Here is a 24,126-nt window from a genome sequence, read left to right as displayed (position 1 = left end):
TGTTATCCCAGCTTGATGACCAAAAGCCTATTTGATTTCTTTTACTAGCATGTATAATTTGTGTGTCCAAAGAGTAAATTATGGATATTGAAGTTGACATTGGTGAAAGTTGTGGGTCAGGAGATGGCATAGCATGACTCTGGTAAGGATTGTGGGTAAGGAGATAGCATACCATGACTCTGGTAAGAGTTGTAGGTAAAAAGATAGCATAGCATGACTCTGGTAAGGATTGTGGGTAAGGAGATGGCATACCATGACTCTGGTAAGAGTTGTGGGTAAGGAGATGGCATACCATGACTCTGGTAAGGATTGTGGGTAAGGAGATGGCATACCATGACTCTGGTAAGAGTTGTAGGTAAAAAGATAGCATAGCATGACTCTGGTAAGGATTGTGGGTAAGGAGATGGCATACCATGACTCTGGTAAGAATTGTGGGTAAGGAGATGGCATACCATGACTCTGGTAAGAATTGTGGGTAAAAAGATAGCATAGCATGACTCTGGTAAGGATTGTGGGTAAGGAGATGGCATACCATGACTCTGGTAAGAGTTGTAGGTAAAAAAGATAGCATAGCATGACTCTGGTAAGGATTGTGGGTAAGGAGATGGCATACCATGACTCTGGTAAGAGTTGTGGGTAAGGAGATGGCATACCATAACTCTGGTAAGAGTTGTGGGTAAAAAGATAGCATAGCATGACTCTGGTAAGGATTGTGGGTAAGGAGATGGCATACCATGACTCTGGTAAGAGTTGTAGGTAAAAAGATAGCATAGCATGACTCTGGTAAGGATTGTGGGTAAGGAGATGGCATACCATGACTCTGGTAAGAGTTGTGGGTAAAAAGATAGCATACCACAACTCTGGTAAGGATTGTGGGTAAGGAGATGGCATACCATGACTCTGGTAAGAGTTGTAGGTAAAAAGATAGCATAGCATGACTCTGGTAAGGATTGTGAGTAAGAAGATGGCATAGCATGACTCTGGTAAGGATTGTGGGTAAGGAGATGGCATACCATGACTCTGGTAAGAGTTGTGGGTAAAAAGATAGCATAGCATGACTCTGGTAAAGATTGTGGGTAAGGAGATGGCATACCATGACTCTGGTAGGAATTGTGGGTAAAAGAATAGCATACCATGACTCAGGTAAGAATTGAAACTAGGTTGCTTGTCTGATCTAAATATGCAATAAAATGACTTACTTGAGAGCGGTCAGTTTGGGTGCATGTTGTATATTATGTAACGATGACTTCTGTTCAGTTAACGTTTGATGTACGCTCTCATAAAGTGGATGATTGGGTGTAAGTACCAATAATGGATGATCACACACTTTACGAAGATATTGCAGCGCCTGCAATTAATTGAAGACAAAGAATTTATGAACTGGTCCCCGATAAGTCCAGAAGAATAAACCATATGCACGACCTGCAAAAGGTCACACATCCTGGTAATTATGGGGTAAAAACACACTACCAATGATAATCTTTCAATTATTTCCTCCCAAAAGTTAAAAAATAGTAAAATAAGGTAAAAATTGATAATACCCTCAAAAAGTATCGGGATATATGACCTTTAAGAACTATTTCTCTGACATGTTACGCATCATTTTTGCAAATTTTGACGATATTAATTTCAGCTGAGCATGGTCAAACACAGTGGTCCCTGGTTCAGACAGCACATAATAAGTACATAGCATAGTCAAATAGTTAATGAGAACATAAATATGTAAAGACACCCACCTGGAATACATGTGAGCTTCCTTTGGTTTTACTTGCCTCTTCTGGTTTGTCGCTGGATATGGAATGTTCAACTCCCTTTTTGGCACGAGATTTTGCAAAGTCCTCGTACAACTGCACCTGCAATACGATATTAATGAAAAATCAAGGGTTTCGTTGAGAGATACTTACTATACTGTCTACTAGGCTTGATCAACCAGCTAATAAGATAACATAAAAATAATTTGCATAATTCACGCCACATGACTATTTCCAAGCAATCATTAACTAGCAGCGATATGAGAACCAACATTTAGCAATGTTCCCAATTAAATAAAGGATGTAGGAAAGGTTTTCAGGAAGTAAAATTCACACTACTGTGGAATACTTTATTTTCACTGGAATTAATTTTCGCTGAAAAGCTTTTTGGGCGTTTTGTGGGGAATTTATTTTCACTGATTTTTGATGAGTTTAATGTGAAATATAGGAAAAAAAGTATATTCGCTGGATTTTATTTTCACGGAAACATCCCTTCAGCGAAAATAGCAAAAATAAATTCCAAGCGAAAATAAAGTATTCTACAGTAAATTATTTTCACAGAAGAATTATTTTCAACCATATCAAACTTTGTATTTTTTGAAAAGCTCAGAATTCACCCTTATTAAAAATCCATGTTATGTTAGATATGTGGTCATGTGACGAAGTAAATAAATCCTTTATTAAAGATTTAAATGAAGACTGAAGATATTGAAAGAGATACCACAATTTTGTTATTGAAAAATGTAGATTAAAACATGAGACACAACAGTCAAAAATCACTATGACTTATGTTCATATATATACCGTACTCGACCGCGTTAGCGCCCAGGGGCCTCAACTCAGAAAATCATGATTTTTTAGGGGTGGGCGCTTACCCGAGCACCCCCCTCGAAAAAGATTGCAAATGAAAAATTTGATTCATCAAGTAACAGATTATGTCTTTGAGGGAAATCAAATTACGAAATTAGTTGAGTCGTCATTGATTTTCACAATGAAGAAACAGAAATGATCACAAAAAATATGCACATTTTATTACAATATTAATTACGTACCACCAGAATTTACGAAATTAAAAACATTTGAGTCTGTTGGGACACAGTCAAAGTCAAAATTGTCATATTATCTCCACTGACGAAGGTGTTGGACCGTACGCAAACTTTCATCACAAATCACCTTCCGCCATGATGCATTTGCAGATTTCACCTGCAGTGGCATCCTTTGACCTAATGGGTCAAGTTGATTATTAACCAATCACAATGCTGTGTTGTACTGACGCAATTCTTCGGAAATTCCCGAAGACTTTCCGGTAACGCAATGCGGAAGTGAATTATCGATGTCGAAGTACGATCTGCTGGAATTGATTTCAGTGAATAAACGACATAGTTTTTCCAAAAAACTAGTAACTAGCCATTTTTGAGAGGTAAACTGAATATGGCATGAAATATTTACCGCATTTTACTTGTATTAACAGGTCATTGTCGAAGCGTAGTTTACGCACGGTTACCGTGTTCTACGCATTCACAACATGTTCACAACGGTCGATATCCACGCTGTATCATATAAAAACGATTACCAAGATTCGTTACGCAAGACCAAGTTTTAAATTAGTTGCATTTTGAAGGGGTGGGCGCTTTGCCGAATGTGACCCCGAATATAAAAATTGTGCAAAAGTGGGGGGTGGGCGCTTGCCCGGGCATGGGCGCTAACGCGGTCGAGTACGGTATATACATTGACAATCTCTGAAATAAGTGAAAAGAACTGATAAGTGCCTGCTGAGTACCTAGTACTCATTTGATTAATTGTTTTGATGTCAGAATTAAAACAAATATATACACTAACTAGAGGTTATAAGCGACAAACAAGAGTATTCTGTAGCGAATATCAGACCTCTCTGAGGAAAATTAGCATATTTGATGGAAGATAATAGCCTAGTGTAAGCAGTTACCTGTAGAGGGCTGAGATCACAGTAATAATCTTGTATAATTTTAGGAGGCAAGTCATCCAGGACGTCTTCTTTTAATCTTCGTAATAAGAAAGGTAAAACCTGCCGATGTAAGGCTTCCATGGCCAAGGCACCCGCTTCTTGCTCTTGTGAAGAGCTCTTTGCATCTCGACTTTGTAATATTGGTTTGGCAAACCTGGCTGCGAACTGCTTCTCCGTACCAAGGAAGCCAGGCATCAGGAAGTCAAACAATGACCAAAGTTCAAGTACATTATTCTGGAGCAGAGAAAAGTATTATTGAGTTAATCATTATTTACGATGCATATTTAGGATGATGATGCTCACAGTTCAACAAAAGTATATATATGTATGTAATTGCATTATCGGTACATAGCTTCTCAAGTTCCGGGTAAGAGCCCATGCCCATGCCCATCTCCCACTTTTGATACAATGAAAAAATTGAGGTCATGTCCTGGCATACGTCCAGGGGGCCTTTACTACACTTGTAATAAAAAATTACAAAAACCTATTTTATTTTTTTTGCAGTCTGTTGTGATTCTGATAAAAATTGTTAATTGCGGAAAATGAGGGGAGAACGCAAAAAGCTGTGACAACAAAATAGGTAATTTCGTGTTCTGCATTCAGTGCGTTCACCGCTTTTTACGTAATTTACATTCAGCAAGTCTACAAAAATGTATATTAAAGCAGAAACGGTAGTTCCCTTTTTGAAATATGTTGTGGCCCTGAAAAGGGCCGGCTGTTTGATTTGTGCTTCCTTAGAAACGATTCAAGCAAATCTTACAGTATATGGAGAGCCACGAAGCAAGTGTCACACTTGTTCAGTTTTGGCATCAAGTATTAATGTAGCAATCCGTACCAGGAAAAGTGGTTGAAATCACGCTGTTTTGGCTTCATAAAATATTTGGTGGTAGCTTGCAAATCCATAAATCCATAAGCAATACATTATTTTTTTACTTCTAATGTTGCATATTGTTAATTTATTTCTGTTGCAAGTTTTTATTTGCTGTTCTATCCCCTGTTGCTGTTTGATCAGCGTGTTGTCAATTTTCGCGAATTTTCATTTTTGTTAAAGGGGATGTCCGGGTATAGGCCCAGCTCCTATTTTTTCCATGTTCAGGACCCTGGGCTCTTATCCGGATAAATACGGTATGTAAAATTTGAACATGAATGCAACATTGGTTTTACTTCAAGCAGAATAAAAATGATAAGCTTTTCTTTGACATAAAATTATGATTACAATGTCATGGTCAACAATGGACTTATGGAGTACATGACTACATTGTATTTATAATTATCTGTGAAAATACTGGATGAGTGAATTAGAATGATACTGTACAGTGCCTAATGATTTTTATTTTCACTTATTTTAATATATACTCCAGAATTTCAGTCAGTCAGTTGAAAAATCTTCAAGAAATTACATTACACGGACGGACGAACGGACGGACGGACGGACAGACAGACAGACAGACAGAGACAGACAGAGACAGACAGACAGACAGACAGACAGACAGACAGACAGACAGACAGACAGACAGACAGAGACAGACAGACAGAGACAGACAGACAGACAGACAGACAGACAGACGTAGCTCAAATTACGTGAACTTTCTTTACCTGGATGGGTGTTCCTGATAAAATGACTCTATGATTTGCATTGAGTTGTTTCACAGCCTTGGATAACTTGGTTTTTCCATTTTTTATTATATGACCTTCATCAAGAATGCAGTAATTCCAATCAATGCCTCTGGTAAAATGAAAGAGTCATGAAAAAAAATAATATCACAAGACCATATAAAGAGCATTGGAGCGCCACCTTGTGGTCAGTTATATACTTCTTTTGTTTTTCACATGCTCTAAGAATTAACAATTTGCTGCAGACAGTAATTTGACAAATTATGTTTGTCTTCAGATGTTGATAAAAATTCACAAAATCTGTGATCAATATCCTGTATATTTGGTTCAAAATTGATGTTTATTTTAGAGAAAATTATACAAAATAGGAAAGATTTGTACCACCTTTTGTGAATGTGTGTACTTACTTGAAAAAGTCAATATCATTTCTCACTATGTCATATGATGCCACAACTAGATTATGTTTCTTTACCTTGTTTCGAAGTCTGTTAGAATAAATGAATGAATAAATAAATAAATAACTGAAAACGAGAAATTGTCCCAAAGCTCAGCCAAAGCCCAGATAATACCCAGTTGAAGCTAACGTAAAGTCCAGCTAAAGCCCAGCTAATACCCAACTAAAGCCCAGCTAATACTCAACTAAAGACCAGCTAATACTCAACTAAAGCCCAGCTAATACTCAACTAAAGCCCAGCTAATACCCAACTAAAGCCCAGCTAATACCCAACTAAAGCCCAGCTAATACCCAACTAAAGTCCAGCTAATACCCAACTAAAGCCCAGCTAATACCCAACTAAAGCCCAGCTAATACCCAACTAAAGCCCAGCTAATAACCAAATAAAGCTCAGCTAGTACACAGCTGAAGCCCAGCTAATACCCAACTAAAGCCCAGCTAAAGCTCAGCTACTACACAGCTGAAGCCCAGCTAATACCAAGCCAAAGCCCAGCTAATGACCAGCCAAAACCCAGCTAATACCCAAATAAAGCCCAGCCAAAACCCAGCTAATACCCAAATAAAGCCCAGCTAAAGCTCAGCAAATATCCAGCTGAAGCCCAACTAATACCCAGCCAAATCTTAGCTAATACCCAACTAATACCTAGCTAAAGCTCAGCTACTATGCAGCTGAAACCCAACTAATACCCAGACAAATCTTAGCTAACACCCAACTAATACCAAGTCAATATCCAGCTAAACAATGAACCAAGTGAAAATCATCTTGCCTTTACCTTGTTCTCTCTGATGGCGGTCCTGTGTAATGTAAAGGATTGAGGTAAATAGGAGAAACAAACTTGTCAATTTCGTAGACCCAGTGTCCTGTTAACGTTGGTGGACATATAACAAGTGATGGCAGCGGTGCACAGTCTGCATCATGTGATTTCTGATGGAAATAAATTGGCAAATCAGTTAGAGAATTCTGGTTTCAGTCAGTAGAATGTTAAGTATAATGTTTTTTATTACTGATGATTCAACGGAAGCTTCAATTGCCCAGTCAAAAACAATTTTGTCTCTTGGTGATTGAAAGGCTACTGATACATGGTGGAGACTCGTGTATAAATAAGTTAAATTTTTCAAAAATATTCACTATTTTATGTTTATACCTGTATTTGTTGAAGGCAGAAAACATTCTAAGGTCAATCCCTAAATTATAGTACAATTAAATCCATGTTAGTGACTAACAAGACATGAAATGTCACAGTCCCCGTTATTTGATTATAAAGTAGTACAAGGAACATCTGCAAACAGGTGAATGAATATGTACTCTATGTGGGTACAACTCATCATAAAGTGATTTCCCATAATCTAGTTTTGTACTGACAACTAAAAACTTCCACTGACCCATGTTCAGAATCTCAGAGTACACAAGTGCAACAAAACTATTTGTCATACATGTATACTTGCTCAAGAAACTGCATTCATAAATCTGAGTGAACCTTGATGTACATGACTTCTTTGTTAATCAGGTCTTAGTATATTACCAGGACCTGGGTTTGTTTCAACATCACCACTGGGCATCAGAATCATTCTCATGTTGTCAAATACAATTTTTTATTAATACAGTAAGGTTTATTATTTAAAATGTATTCATTGTACATAGAACAACATCTGTTAATTTAAACAATTGTAAAAGCTATGTTTTCAGAGCAAGTACATGTAATAATTAAGGAAGCCAGTAAAGGTTGGTCTGCTCATAACCTTCAATGGAGAAGTAACAATAATTGTTTGAAGTCTTTTTAGTGCAGTGATATTATTGCATTTCATCATTATTAATGGGTATAAAATACTGTAAACCATTTAATTTTCACTTCTAGATATATTCAGGATTCTATGAAATTTCAATAAAGTCCCTGACACTCCATGTGTTTAGGAACCCAGAAAAAATTGCCTTGCAAAATTGAAGCAGTTCACAGCACCACTGTAAAAAAAAAAAGTTTAAAATGAGTATTGTTAAAGATATACACATGTGGGTTCATAAGACATACCGGTATGTACCAATCTGAGCGGTTCTAGAGATTAGTATCACAAGATTTTACTCTCCGTGATTCAATATCAGCCCTATGTATAACGCTGTGTTGATCAGGCGAACTAATTGACAATGGCCCTACAGGTATCGCTATGCAATCACAGTAGTTTTGTATTCTTCTTGCATTTCGACCATGGAAAAATATTTGTTTTTGAGAGTGGCCGAATTATTAGAAGAAAAACAGAAACTATTTTTTTTAGTATAAATTCTAGTAACTGAAATGCAGGATTGGTAAAGAACAAGACAATAAGCAAGATTGATAAACCTTCAGCGAGCACTCCTGAAATTTCAGATCATTGGTACCATGTTTTTGGATACATTCAATAAAATTGGGTTATTTATTTGATGTAACGAAACATGCATTCACAGCAGACGGAAATTCGTTTGAGATGTTACTGGATTTTTGTATTCAGTTTTCCATTTCAACCACCATCATCACTTAGTAAGCTGAGATCATGCATAAATGCACAGTGTAGTGCCACCAGAAAACCAATTGCTTGAGAATATTTTGCACCATTACACCATTTCAAATATTATATTAATTCACAGACAACAAAATAAAGATTTTCAATAACATATAAGTTTTCCCACAGTTTATGATTGTATGGCAATTACATGGCTTCACCAGTTTTACTCTGGAAGAAGTTGGAAACAGATAACAGGAAGGGGCTACATGGCTACATCTTTTTTTTTTGAATTTGAATCAAGCATGATTTTAAAATTTTTTTTTTTTTACAAATGTCTATTTCAGGGCAACAGAAACAAAAACAATAAATGTGTAGGTAGGCATTTTAACAATTGCACTATTAATATTGGATGAAAACGTCATTACCGATATAAATCATAATTCTGTTCAAATTAAAAATAAGATCACATTTAATTTAGTCAGTTTTCATAATTAAATACATAATAACATGTACTTATAAATTTGAATAAGGTTCAACGGCTTTTTCATTTAGTGCCAGTTTATACACCATAAAACTTCTGGTTTAGGTGTCACACTCAAAGAGTGAAAGGCCTTTGGTTTGGCATCGCGAAATGTTGGAATTGAATCCCCCCAAAAATTCAGTAAAGTTTACGAAAAGTAAAGTATTTTCTAAAAGAAGTTTCGAATAAATACAAACACGAATACATTGCTTAGTTGTTAGTACCGGTAGCAAATGATCACGGTAGCACAATCTGGTCATTCTGTGTTTCGCAAGTGAATAACTTACTTGTTTTCGAAGTATTGCAATTGTTTATTATTATTCAGTAATGATTATAATACGCACAAAAAAATAATTCGTTGAATTTTTATGAATTGGAAGTAATATTCAACTTAGTTTCATCGTAAACGAATGATTTCGGTCAAATGTAAATGCGATGCGATGCGATATCCGCCATGTTATTTCAGTTCACGTGGTCATTTAAATATGTTAATGACGGCTCAGTGACCTCGTGGTGAACGCAACAGGGGATTCACCGATGTTTAGCAAGATCTTTATGCTTTGATTTTGACGGGGAAAACGGCATGATTTTTTTTAAATCGAAAAATTAGTTGTTTTCAAAAAAATAAACTGAGCATTCAAAGAATAATTTAACATTGTTCACAGAAATAACAGCCCATTGTCGAAACGAAGCTTACCCATTCACGCTATTCACAATAAACATGATACTCTTGAATAGGTGTCAATGACTACGGTAAAATATAAATTAGACTCTTTTAGGCATCAGGAGTGAATGAAATATCCAAAACATTAAAAAAAAAAACTGCCGAAAAAACGGGCGATTTCACGGTCCATTCACAGACTGTGGTCCGTTGCAGACTGCTCGACCGACCGTCCATACACGTGTTGTCACTGTACATCCGCCATGTTGAATAGCACAAGATCGCCAAAATCTTCATTGCAACTAACAGTTCAATGCTCACAACATAAAAAATACGAATATAATCATAGGCAACCTGCTATTATATAATGAATAAATTGATCGACACAGGGAAATTCTCCCCCCCCCCCCCCCCGAGTTGTGAATATTTCGGAAATCGCTACACAAGCAAAAGACCGGAAAACGATTTACCGGTACTTGAAAACTATGTCCTCGTGAATTAATCGTTCGTGTACAATAATTTGACAGGGTATACAATTCACAAACTAGTTTCGTAGATTAGAGACAATTGTTTGCTTTTTTTGGTTTTTCACAAGAATATAAAGCTGGCAATCATCATAATATTCACGTCCGTACGTCACGAAATGTACACCAATCGTACCCCAATAAACTGGAAAACTTACCTTTGCAAACACGTCTCTTATGCCGCCTTCTTGAAGTTCTTGAAATCAAATAAAGTTACTAGTTCTTCTAGTAACGAGTGAATGAGACCACTGAGCCAAACAGAATACATGTATAAACAGTACTATAATAAATTGCACGCAATGGAGAAATCACGTGCCGTAATAACAGCAGCCTTACTCACAGATCTAATCTACTGTAAAATATTTTATTTCAGCTGGAATTATCATTCGCTGAAAAGACTTTTTCTGGGTGTTTTGTATTGAATTTATTTTCATTGATTTTTGACAAGTTGACTGTAAAATATAAGAAAAGGGTATATTCGCTGGATTTTATTTTAACTGAAACATTCCTTCAGCGAAAATAGCAAAAAAATGTTGCAAGCAAAAATAAAGTATTTTACAGTAATTAATTTATTCTGAGCATGCGCAGACGTTTTGTCAATGTTGCCGGGAGAGGCAATTTTTGATAAAATCGTGAAAAAGACCCACTTGGGATTTTCAGATCTGGAAAAAAAATTACGTGCATACTCGGAGGGGACATGTTCATCAACCTGCCAAGTTTCACTGATATCTGCTGTAGAATTTCTGAGAAAATGTTGGAGACGGAATTATGGACATAACCTGAATTAGTAGTCCCCTTTTCAGGCTGCGCCTGAACGGGGACTAACTAACAGGGGTTTCACAAATGCATTTAATAGCAGGCAATCATCCTGTAACAACAGGTCAAAAATAAAATAAAAAGCGTACGCGGTTGGGGGCAGAGAGTAGACAGTCAATTTGGGCTTGTAGCAGGCTATATGGCTGGCTGGTCCCTGTATATAAAGACTATATATAAAGACTACCAGCCTATAGTGACCACTTCTAGACAGTCCCAGAGTTGAGTCAAAGCTGCCCTCTGATTGGTGTAAAGTGTTAGAATTGGGTAGCCAATCAGACACAAGTACCCATGCATTGATTCCAATCTCAAGGTATATCGTATGATCAACCTATGTATAAAGATACTTGTCTTTACATGTGACAACCTTTCAGCAATATTTTCATTTCACATTTGTTTAGAGATAAGAATGATAATTATCGTTCCATTAATAAAGCAATTTTAAATTTTTTCAATTCATACTTGATTGAATGTTATCAACTCAACTAAATGTGCTATTGTTGCAATAGTATCATCTCTTTATTATTTAGAAAAATATACAAGTATATACAAATATACGAGTTGCAAACCCTAAAAAGATAATCTAACCTTCATATAAGGACCACCTGTCTATAAAGACCGTTCTCATTTTAACTGAGTTTTGGTGGTTACTTTGTGATGTATGAAATTGAGATACAGACATAGACTTTTCTTTGACAAAGTAGTGATGGCAGTTTTAAAAGGGATGTAGAAAACAACATAGTTTGAATGATGTGTACAATTTACAAGGTTTTTCTCAACATGTGTCTCATATGTTTGCATTGCTTACCTTGTACTTTCTATTCCTGTCATGATGATCCCCTGCTAGTATACATATGGATTGTAATGTCTTACCCAAGCCCATATCATCGCATAGTATACCATGGAGTTTATATTTATTAAGAAACACCAGCCAGTTCACACCATCCTGAAGAGAAATAATAAAAGACCATTTGGTTTCTAGTGTGATTGTGTGATCTCGTGTGATTCTCTGTTTGTTTGTTTGTTTGTGGAATGAAACAAAAGAAAGCCTGGAGTTTCAACAGACCTGTTGGTACTTCCTAAGTTCAGCCTTGATTGGAACTGGAATTTTAAAACTGTCTAATTTTCGAGGATCTAATAGTTGTTCTAGAAATCTTCTTTCCCTGATTTTCTGTTTTATCAATGTCTCTGTCATGGATGGAGGGTTTGGAATACCAGCCTGAAATGAAAGACTCGTTAACTGCTTCTGTGTACATAAATTGTTTATCCTGCAGATTGCATCTGTTGTCATTTCACATTATTAATTATTTACTGATTTTTAATTCTGCTATTTTCGCAAAATAAAAGTAAAATCAGGTAAATTAAATCCATGTGAACATGTGAAATAACAATAGAACTCATTGTTTCCCTGAAAAGTTTGTAAACATAAGAATCTAGTAATATTGTTCAAAACATTGAAATAATGAAATTAAATGCCAGTAAAAAAAAATGGTTTTACAGTATGGTGACTTACCTCTAATGGCATGAGCCTAATTAACGTAGCGAAGCAGTACGTTGCCAATAAACGTACACTTTCCACTGTATCACTCATTCTACCTAGTACTGGTACAACTAATAATACTATATATGGTATAATGTGTAAACCAAGGCTCTCTATAATATCTGTACACCAGTGTAATGAAAGAAAACAACACCATTCACAGATTCTGAGAAGACTAGTTTTATAATCATTGCCGATTTAAAAAAAATACACCTCATGTGAAAGTGATATGAGCCAAAGCACTACTGGCATTCATTCACCATTCCATGGAGTTCCGTGTGAGTCATTCAAACAATATACTGATCAATAGCATAACAGCAGCGTATCTCAATACACCAACAAGCAACACGGTGTTCTTACTAGTCGCTAATGAATATTCAGTCAGAAAATGTACTTTATTTAATATGCGTGTCTTTGAATAAATATACCGTAAACAAATTTGTATTGAACAGAAAACTGTGAATAGCTATGCACATTGTTGACGAGCAACAATATTTCAACATTCAATTATAATGATGAAGGGGAACTGCAAGACTGGCTAATGAGGTTTTCATAGTGATGCCAAATTCTGTTCTAATCTTTGTGATTTTGGATGTGTTTTGGCGAGTATTTGAAAAGTGTGTTGTTTTCTGACCAAAGTCACCTTCAGGCCTCTACAAAATAGTTCTATTTATAGTCTGTTATTTTCCTCAGAAAATTGTTGATGACAATTTCATTTTTTTGATCAAAAACTAAATTAATGTCACATTTGTCACATTTCGTCCAAAATTAAAATTTAATTCAGTGAATATTACAGGAAATGTAAACAAATTTACCCCACTTTGAGTAAGAAAAAAAATTGCCACTCAAATGGTTAAAGACAACAATTGTATACAAAAATAAATCATCAGAAAAAATTTTATACATTTAAAACAAAATGTTATCAACTGAAATTCAGAAAGCTGACTAAATTTTCAATCAAAATTCGTAAGCTGTATCAAAGTGTCAGTTATATGCAAATTAAAAATCTCAATGTCATTTTATCTTACATCTTACCTCTACTGACTTTGAATAAATTAATTCAAGGCATGTCTGTGTAATGATGCTCAACAAATCCCTGCTTCAGACTATGTCCAATGAAGACTAACGTTATATAAAATATTAGTATTATGGGATATTATTCAGTTTAACCAAAGGATACTTGTGAGTGCTTCTATAGCACCTTGTCTCTTGACTTCATTCTCTGAAGCTCCTAGAAGTGGCAAGACATTTTCAGTGATGTAATTCATAGTGTCGTCCATGGCAACTTTACACAGGACACCAATACATCTAGATGCCATGTATCGTACAGCTGTATAAGGATACTCCAGACATTTGCATAAATGAGGCAGTGTTTCTAAAAGCTAAAGAAAAAAAAAATGTGGGGCATTTGTGTGTAGACAGGGGGTGATGCCGACAACGATAATGACAGACATTTACATAAATGAGGCAGTGTTTCTATCAGTGCTGTCATTCCTAAAAATGGCAGCACAGAGGAAACTTACAATTGTAGTTCACATATGTATAAGAAACTAGAAGAGCACAAACCTTCACTACAGATGCTAATTACTTATCTAAACTAATAGCTAATTGCTGTCTCCATGGCAACCAGATCCAGATCTCTCCCAACATCAATTGTTGATAATTTCAGTGTTAGAATTTTGATTTTTTTTAACCAGTGGTTCAGGTTGACTACCATCTTACAATTGTAGAGATCAAGAGTAAAACATTGGTGGTCCAAAAGCTGAATCACTGTCTGAGCCATCATCATAAACCTGTGGTCCATTTGGGTCAACAGTAACTTTTTCATTTTTTATTGCTTTGTATTTTTTTTGATAGGAATCCATGATAGTTGCCGGTTTGTCAGTGCTTATGGTATTGTTTGGAAACAAAATTTGAACAATGTACTCGTCATACTTGTGATTTAATGTGATACATGCATATGCTATATACACAGGCAATGCAGAAGTGAAGAGTCATCTAATGCAGAAGTACAACCTGAAACACTGACAAAATTCAAGTTGGCATAAAACGAGTGGTCAACCGATGCATGATGATCACTAATTTTGAACCCTGAACAATTGGTCCATTACAATTTAAGTTAACAAAAAAAAATCACTCCCAAAATTGCTGTTTCCATGGATACAAATCTGATAACCTCAAAAAGACTGGTACGTGTATGAATATTTCATGAAAGTCCAGGCATAACTTTTTGCGTTCTAAATGAAAAATCAAGAGTTTGTAGTTTTTTATGGCAACCATAAGCACAGCTCTACCGAAACCGAAACGATTGGTCCTTCCAGTTGGTTCTAGTTATAAATGTAAAATCATTCCCACTATTGCTACTCACCACATAGGAACACATCACATTCATCAATAAATATTGTTTACAACTTGCAAGTAATACAAATTTTATAACTTGTGAAAAAAAAAATCACAAAATATTTCAGCAGTCAATATTTTAATGGGGTCCTTAACACACAGTGTCATAATGACTTTTGAAAAATTTTGTCCTCACAAAAACGGTTTACAGGAAACAGCAATTCACTGCAAAAGTAACTATTTCCAATTCTCACCTTTTCTTGTAAATTATTATGTACAACTGAAGCCAATACTTCATATACTTGTAAACTGTTAACTAAATCTTGAGCTGTTTGGTCATTATCTTGAAAAGCCTGCGGATCTAAGAGTGGAATTACAAGAGAAAATAATTAAAACACATGTGTGTTGTCTTTATGTCTAGGCCAACCAGTCCCAAAAATATCCAATCTGTTAGAAAAAATTGTTTAGATTCAACAAAATATACATATTGTTATGCATTTATTGAACCAATATGCAATAGGTGTGCACCAGTTTGTGGTACAGGGGTGAATTAATATGCAGTGAAGGGATGAACCAATTTGCAGTAGAGGGGTAAATTAATATGCAGTAAAGGGATGAACCAATTTGCAGTAGAGGGGTAAATTAGTATGCAGTAAAGAAATGAACCAATTTTTATTGAAGGAATGAATGAATGAATTTGTATTGAAGGGATGAACCAATATGTATAGGGGTGAACTAGTTTGTAGTAAATGAGTGCACTAATTTGTATTGAAGGGATGAACCAATTTGTATTGAAGGGATGAACCAATCTGAATTGAAAGAATGAAATCTGATGTTGAAAACGAGAATGTTCAACTTACCAAACTTATCAGGGTGAATATGGGTAAAAAGAGATGCTGTCATGGCCTCCCACAGTTTGCTGAGTTTGGTGATGAGATCTTCACCAAAATATTTGACTAATGTTGTTAAAGCGTACCCAGCTCCTCTTCGCTGTAATTTGGCTTGGAGATTGGTGACATCATCATCTTCTGTAATCTCATCCAATTTGATGTCATTCATGTTAAATTTAGTTTTGCTTGAGTGTGGTCCTCTTTTTGGAATGGTACTCAAAATAGCTGCCTACAAGGAAGATTCAAACAAAGATCATAGCTGAATTAAAATTTACATTAAAAATGAATTGGTTTGTAATTACCAACAGTAGTTTCATACTTCATACTCCAATGCAAATTTTGGACATTGAAAAATTTCCACAATTCTCTGATTTGATAATAATATAATCAAAAACAATATCAAATTTTGTCCTTGTGGTTAAAAACTATCAAAGAAAGAAGTCAGAAAAAAAAATATTGTGGGAAATAAAAAACATCTTCCATATCTCGACAGTATGGTTGTGCACGTTTTGGCTGATTTGCAAAGTCAAAAATACAACAGAAAAAAACTATACCTGCTGTTGTTTGACCAGTGTCAAAATTCCCCGTGCCTTATCACACTGGCCACTCCAATTACTGGGTGTACTGGGCCTACTTCCATTGCTAGAACTAGAATTCCCAGTATCCGGTTGCGTAATCACTGGTATAGGGTCCATGACATTGGGTGTGTGGGTAGAATCTCCACAGAGGCAGGTACAAAGATTCTTGACAATCTTGTGGTTTGGACACGGTGTTCTTTCCACACACAGCTGGAGAAGTCTGGCTAAGCTTCTAGCAGCATGCATCTGAAAGTAGTCGCAAGGTTAAAACTAATTTAAGACTCTAAAGAACAATCAGTAATTAAAAAATAACAGTAAATGAAAATAAAATCTACATCAGTAAGTCATAAATCATTCTAATTTAATAAATATGCATAACATTTTGATATAAAGGTCACTGTGACTCCCTAGAATCCCAATAAAAGTTTCCTTGTTCGAACTTTATGAAAAGTCACTGTGACTTCCTAGAACCCCAACAAAAGTCTCCATGTTAGGACCTTTTGAAAAGTCACTGTGACTCCCTAGAACCCCAACAAAATACTACCTGTTCTGAACTTATGAAAAGTCACTGTGACTCCCTTTGATCCCAGCAAAAGTTTCCTCGTTAGGACCTCATCAAAAGTCACTATGACTCCCTAGAACCCCAACAAAAGTCTCCCATTTAGGACCTTTTGAAAAGTCACTGTGACTCCCTAGAACCCCAAAGAAATACTACCTGTTCTGAACTTATGAAAAGTCACTGTGACTCCCTATGATCCCAGCAAAAGTTTCCTCGTTAGGACCTCATCAAAAGTCACTATGACTCCCTAGAACCCCAACAAAAGTCTCCATGTTAGGACCTTTTGAAAAGTCACTGTGACTCCCTAGAACCCCAACAAAATACTACCTGTTCTGAACTTATGAAAAGTCACTGTGACTCCCTATGATCCCAGCAAAAGTTTCCTCGTTAGGACCTCATCAAAAGTCACTATGACTCCCTAGAACCCCAACAAAAGTCTCCCATTTAGGACCTCATCAAAAGTCACTATGACTCCCTAGAACCCCAACAAAAGTCTCCCATTTAGGACCTTATAAAAAGTCACTGTGACTCCCTATGATCCCAGCAAATTGAATGTGACATCCTTGCCTAAAGAATCTCAAGGAAATCTTTGCTGCAATGTTATTTTGTGATTTCTCTGACTCACAAATATTTGTCTTTCACAAAATTGGTACTTTAATCCATCTTACCTGCAGTAGATTGTTGGATTCTTTTTTCATAGATTCCATTAATGGTTTTATAATAGGGTTAAGTTTATCTGGTAAGTTATTTAAGGCTACCATCGCTCCTGCTAACGATGATTGTACTCTGTAATAAGAAGAAGTATCAACAACAGTTATGATCTTTTCAGAGCATTATATAACAACTATTTCATTTTTAAATTGAAATCAACTCTTGAATTGCCAAGATCATGGAATTTGGGGATTATTAAATTTGATGACTGGAAAAAAAGTTTCCAAATTTTTATGATAAAACTAGTCAAGCAGCCTGTCGGCTGATATAGCTCCATTGTTAGCAATGCACATTTCAATTAAAGAACTGAAGATATCATTAGAAAATGAACAATATGTATAGTATTAAAGCAATCAGACTTGCTATTTTCAACAAGAATTCAAAAATATCACTTTTTACCAAAAATATTCATCAAAATCATCACAAAATGAACAAATCTAAAAGCACTCCACATGTAGTACCTATATGTATAATATCAATGCACTCAGACTTACAGTTTTCAACAAGAAGTCGAAAATATCACTTTTTACCAAAAAAATTCATCAAAATTATAGAATTGAAGATATCATCACAAAATGAACAAATCTAAGAGAGGTCCACATGTAGTACAGATAAGTTGAAAGTGGAGCTAAAAAAAAATGTGTTTTATTTCATTTGTTTTGCACCAATAAAAATTGATAAAAAAAAAAAAATGTAGTTTATACTCCTGCTTGCCAACCAATCTGACCAAATTATTGGACCAAATTGTGGGAAATGGTAATAGTTATCATGCTAGACAAATTGAAGTGGCTCATAGGTCATAACAACAGTGTATAGAGAAGGGCACACTATAGATTGCCTAGGTGAAATTGATAATAGATGGGTTGACATTTCTTATGTTCTTATGAAACCAACTCAACATACCTAATATTAAGTTTCCGCTGTTCTGTATTTATTCCAGAGATGGTTGATTGTATTTGCTGACATTTCTCGTTGATTGGATGCTGAGATTTGATCAGTGGATGTACTTGTTGCAACTGACTAAGGATACCTTGGCATGTAGCATTGGCTTGCTCCACAGTAAACATACTATGAACAAATGACAATACAGCATTAGTTACTTGCTGTGTGCTTTAGAATTTTCAATACTAAAAAATTTCACAGTATATGTACACAGAGTATTAAATAAAACCAGTCTACCTAGTACTGTAAAATCTCTATTTGAAGCTACGGCTTCTATTAAAATGTTAAAATGCAACAGAGGAGATGTCGCTTCTATTAGAACATCTACACATGTGAAAAATAATATAAAGAACCCCATACAACTAATCAACTTTAATTGTAACTTAAATTAATTGTTCATGAATTCAAATTCTATAAATGCATGAAACCAATCTCATGCAAATAAATGTGACCTTCAGTGTATTCATGCTAATTTGAAAATGGAATTTAACAGGTATACATGTACATGTACAGCGCCACCTAGAGTTGAATGTTATTTTGTTCTCACATACTTTGGGAATGTATTTCTTTGTACATTTTTGGTCATATCACACCAGGCATTGACCAAAACCTGAAAAGACAACAAAAGACAATATATTAGTAAATTTAGAAGACCTGTATTGATTTCAGAAATTAAATTTAACAGAATTTTTTTAATTTTATTCTCCCTGTCATCTTACCTGACATTCAGTCTGTAACCGCATAAAAGGTGCAGACACTTCATCGAAATAAACATTACTTGTCAAATCCTCCAATAATTTGGTCTTGACTATATCTGCACATACACAACTCTGGAAACAAATAAATTGTCATCAGCTACAATGTACAAAGTATGGCAGGGATTGTGATTGTGGTAGACAGATGAAGAAATGATGCAAGAGACAAGGCTGCTGGCATGAGAAAGATGGTCTCACCCTGCATCTCCCATGATGTACATTCAACTCTAGGTGGCGCTATACATGATACAGACAACATGGTCATCAGTAAAGGATATTGTGCCAATTTTATCAATTCAATTACTTGAGCAAGGATGAAATATCACACCGAGACTCACTTAATGTTTACTGCAACAAAACTTGGTCATTTTCAACACTTATAAAATATGCAAAAATTCATCTCATGCAAAATTAGATCAAATGATAAAGATTACAGATTCTTACCCACATATTTAAACATTCTTGAAATTATTAACATATTTGTTCTATTACAAGTGCATCTTGAACATAAGGCCAGACTTTTATTATCTCTTGTTTTGCAAACTCTCCGAATGAACAGGAGCCGAAAATGAAATAACAATTTTTTTTATTTCAGCGTAATTTCTCGCGCCCGCCGACTTGTAAGTGCAAAAAATTGCTAAAAAACACTTATTTTTATCTTCATTTTTTTTACGCCCGCTGCAAAACAAACCCAAGTTGCATTTTCGTGGGAGTATCATGGTCAAAGTGCAGAAGTCTCGCGCAGATGAGAAAAAGGTTATACATGGAATAAAATTTTATTTCATTTCTTCTCTCCGATCAATGATCTCACTTACAATTATTTGAGAATCACACAAATCTAATGGAAAAAAAGAATTAATTTTTTTTTTTTCGCCCACCTTATAAAAATTCGAGAAACAAGGAATAAACAAGCAGCCTATCGGCTGAGATAGCTCCGCTGTTAGCAATGCACATTTCAATTAAAGAACTGAAGACATCATTAGAAAATGAACAATATGTATAGTATCAAAGCAATTGGACCTACAGTTTTTAACAAGAAGTCGAAAATATCACTTTCTACCAAAAATGACAAAAATATTCATCAAAATTAGAGAATTGAAGATATCATCACGAAATGAATAAATCTGAGAAAGGTCTACATGTAGTATCTATATATGTAATATCAAAGCAATTGAACTTTTGGTTTTTAACAAGAAGTCGAAAATATCACTTTTTACCAAAAATTACAAAAATATTCACCAGAATTAAAGAATTGAAGATATCATCACAAAATGAACAAATCTGAGAGAGGTCCACATGTAGTACCTATATATGTAATATCAAAGCAATTGGACTTGCAGTTTATAACAAGAAGTCAAAAATATCACTTTTTACCAAAAATGACAAAAATATTCACCAAAATTAGAGAATTGAAGATATCATCACGAAATGAACAAACCTGAGAAAGGTCTACATGTAGTATCTATATATGTAATATCAAAGCAATTGAACTATTGGTTTTTAACAAAAGTCAAAAATATCACTTTTTACCAAAAATTAGAAAAATATTCATCAAAATTAGAGAATTGAAGATATCATCATGAAATGAACAAATATAGGAGAGGTCCACATGCAGTACCTATATATGTAATATCAAAGCAATTGGACTTGCGGTTTATAACAAGAAGTCAAAAATATCACTTTTTACCAAAAATGACAAAAATATTCACCAAAATTAGAGAATTGAAGATATCATCACGAAATGAACAAACCTGAGAAAGGTCTACATGTAGTATCTATATATGTAATATCAAAGCAATTGAACTATTGGTTTTTAACAAAAGTCGAAAATATCACTTTTTACCAAAAATTACAAAAATATTCACCAGAATTAGAGAATTGAAGATATCATCACAAAATGAACAAATCTGAGAGAGGTCTACATGTAGTACCTATATATGTAATATCAAAGCAATTGGACTTGCGGTTTATAACAAGAAGTCAAAAATATCACTTTTTACCAAAAATGACAAAAATATTCACCAAAATTAAGCGACAGCGGAGCTAAAAAGTCTGGCCTAAGTGCACATAAACCAAAAACTGCATTCATCATATACTGGATCATTAAAATACAACTTATTTTGACCAAGGACACAACTCTGATGTTTATGTACATTGTAAGCATGCATAACTAATGGAACAAATGAGGTACATTGATGTCTTGTCTCATATATCTTGTATTTCAAGATGGCTGCTGTGGTAAAATCCTGAAACCTTTGTTCCTATGGAAACATACCAGTACACCATCCTGTCTTAAGCATATGATACTGCTTAGAAAAAATTTTTTTTTAATTTTTTTATTCTAGCTCTTCAGTAGGATAACAGTATACTATTGAGAAGTGATTGGTATTATAATATAACCATTTCGCTCACTGACAGAAATGAGCATGATATAATAACTTTAGGTTGTAGAACTAAATTTCACAAAAGACACTTCGACTCACTGCTTGAAGTGTTAAAATTCAAGAAAATTTAACTTGCATGAATAAAAGAAGTTTAAATTAGTTATGATCAAGTCAGTGAGAAGAGATCCGTGCCACATAAAGTATGGTAGCCATTTTACAATTACCTGTGTAATACTAGCCCAGTCAGTAACAATCAATCCAATGGCCAGACGCTGTAATGCAGATTTGTTGTCAAGATGGAAAGCAAGTAATTGACCGACTGATTCTGAAGCGTTACTCTCAGCTGGTAGACTACTATCTGTCATGTACACGATCAACTGACCGATTAATCTGTGAAGAAAAGGTCAAATTCAAAAATTATAAATGATGAACCAGAAACTAAAATCCTTGTACATATGTATATAGTAAGCTATTAAATTTTAGCACATTCATTTAGCTGTATTGTACTATTAGGTGAAAAATTTGATGATCTGAATATGCATTCTGAGATCATTCCTATATGTTCATTGGAGGTTGGGACTATTAAGTGAAATATTTGATGGTATGAATTTTTGTGAATTTTAGGAAATACATGTATGTATTATATTAAACTTAGGTGCGCCATATTCTGAATTCATTTACCATGCTTAAGCCCTTTGCCATAAGTTACCATGATAAAATGTCAGTTTAACCTTTCGCACATTGTATTGATCAATAATTTTGAAAATAAAAATATGGAAAAGATTGTACAGGTTATTTTTTGAAAGGTGAGACAAGTTGACTGACATTTAAACAATTACAAACTATTTCTATTCCTAGAACTTACTTTGCTCCCTTGAGTCGTCTCTGCATTACAGCGTAATCTCTCATGGCAACCGATGAATAAATGCCACTTCCACCAATCAATGGCTTGTAATTCTCTTCTTTGCTCGGTGACAATTTACCTTTCAATTTTTCCTGTATGACGAATGGACATAATGGATTGTATAATACTATCATCAAATCACTATTAAAATTGTATTAACAACGGATTACTCAGGATTTTTAGCACGGGCTAAGAGGTCAAAAATGAAAATACAATGAAAACCAAGTCATAATACTGTTCAGGAGACCTGGTCACAGGACCTTTTGTACAAAGTCTGCTTAAACAGATATAGCTCAGACTGAGAGTGCGCTGAAGACTAACCATGTGAAGTTTAAAAGTGCGCTGAAGACTAACCATGTGAAGTTTAAAAGTGCGCTGAAGACTAACCATGTGAAGTTTAAAAGTGCGCTGAAGACTAACCATGTGAAGTTTAAAAGTGCGCTGAAGACTAACCATGTGAAATTTAAAAGTGCGCTGAAGACTAACCATGTGAAGTTTAAAAGTGCGCTGAAGACTAACCATGTGAAGTTTAAAAGTGCGCTGAAGACTAACCATGTGAAGTTTAAAAGTGCGCTGAAGACTAACCATGTGAAGTTTAAAAGTGCACTGAAGACTAACCATGTGAAGTTTAAAAGTGCACTGAAGACTAACCATGTGAAGTTTAAAAGTGTGCTGAAGACTAACCATGTGAAGTTTAAAAGTGCGCTGAAGACTAACCATGTGATGTTTAAAAGTGCGCTGAAGACTAACCATGTGAAGTTTAAAAATGAGCTTTAGTAACAAAACATGTACAAATGGAAGCTGCAAAAAAAATCTCTCAATTGATGATCAATATGCCATTGCACAAAACTTAATTTTATAACTTGGTGAGTTACATGTACCGTAAAATCCCTATTAGAAGCTGCATCTCTAATAGAAGTCGCACCCATTCAATTCAACAATTTCACCATTTCTCATATGCTCTAATAGAAGCCATATCCCCTCTGTTACATTTTACAGTACCAGAAAGATAGAAAGTCCGCACAAACTAACAATATCTTTAACAGTAGTTTAAACAACTACGGGTAAATATCTCATAACCTCAGTCTGTATTGAGAATGTGACAGATATCAAAACACATATTCAAATGAAAAAAAAAAGGTTTATTCTCCCATTTCAGATCAAACACATGACTACATGTGTTAGTCCATAGTTCTAGAAAGTTCCAGGGCAACCTGTGCAACCACTCGTAATCATTTGACACCTTTCAGCAATATATTTATGCAGATTTACCTATATTTAGACCAAAATAATAATTATCATTTTGTTTATGTTACAATTTTTAATTTAATCAACTCAAATAAATGAGTTTTTGTTGCAACAGTAATATCTCACAATTTTCTGGACAAATGTATGAATTGACAAAAAGAATTAAAACTCCATGTAAAGATTACCTGTCTATAAAGACCATTTAATTTTAATGAAGTCCTTTCAGTCGTCGCTATACACAGGTTTGACTGTACCTTAGGTGGTCACTATATACAGGTTTGAATGTACCTTTGGTGGTCACTATACACAGGTTTGACTGTACCTTGGGTGGTCACACTATACACAGGTTTGAGTGTACCTTTGGTGGTCACTATACACAGGTTTAACTGTACCTTGTGTGGTCACTATACACAGGTTTGACTGTGCCTTGGGTGGTCACTATACACAGGTTTGAGTGTACCTTTGGTGGTCACTATACA

The 24,126-nt window shown here is 35.0% G+C and overlaps 1 protein-coding gene across 1 annotated transcript in view; it reads right to left on the bottom strand.

Moving 5' to 3' along the window:
• The window catches only part of LOC100371568 (TATA-binding protein-associated factor 172-like), a 62,268-nt gene that overhangs the window by 5,595 nt on the left and 32,547 nt on the right, over nucleotides 1-24,126 (bottom strand). The window contains exons 15-33 of the mRNA XM_078009122.2: nucleotides 22,361-22,491; nucleotides 21,720-21,885; nucleotides 19,076-19,186; nucleotides 18,908-18,966; nucleotides 18,318-18,482; nucleotides 17,372-17,489; nucleotides 16,121-16,390; nucleotides 15,537-15,795; nucleotides 14,931-15,037; nucleotides 13,517-13,718; nucleotides 12,310-12,458; nucleotides 11,863-12,015; nucleotides 11,605-11,742; nucleotides 6,577-6,728; nucleotides 5,757-5,834; nucleotides 5,332-5,461; nucleotides 3,697-3,969; nucleotides 1,737-1,853; nucleotides 1,200-1,348 (exon numbers count right to left, since the gene is read on the bottom strand). Coding sequence (XP_077865248.2) covers nucleotides 1,200-1,348; nucleotides 1,737-1,853; nucleotides 3,697-3,969; nucleotides 5,332-5,461; nucleotides 5,757-5,834; nucleotides 6,577-6,728; nucleotides 11,605-11,742; nucleotides 11,863-12,015; nucleotides 12,310-12,458; nucleotides 13,517-13,718; nucleotides 14,931-15,037; nucleotides 15,537-15,795; nucleotides 16,121-16,390; nucleotides 17,372-17,489; nucleotides 18,318-18,482; nucleotides 18,908-18,966; nucleotides 19,076-19,186; nucleotides 21,720-21,885; nucleotides 22,361-22,491 — 2,927 coding nt within the window. The remainder of the gene's footprint in view (nucleotides 1-1,199; nucleotides 1,349-1,736; nucleotides 1,854-3,696; nucleotides 3,970-5,331; nucleotides 5,462-5,756; nucleotides 5,835-6,576; nucleotides 6,729-11,604; nucleotides 11,743-11,862; nucleotides 12,016-12,309; nucleotides 12,459-13,516; nucleotides 13,719-14,930; nucleotides 15,038-15,536; nucleotides 15,796-16,120; nucleotides 16,391-17,371; nucleotides 17,490-18,317; nucleotides 18,483-18,907; nucleotides 18,967-19,075; nucleotides 19,187-21,719; nucleotides 21,886-22,360; nucleotides 22,492-24,126) is intronic.

The sequence above is a fragment of the Saccoglossus kowalevskii genome, chromosome 8 (assembly GCF_978046115.1).
Source record: "Saccoglossus kowalevskii chromosome 8, keSacKowa6.1, whole genome shotgun sequence".
Classification (NCBI taxonomy): domain Eukaryota; kingdom Metazoa; phylum Hemichordata; class Enteropneusta; family Harrimaniidae; genus Saccoglossus; species Saccoglossus kowalevskii.
This window is presented reverse-complemented; position numbering and strand designations above follow the sequence as displayed.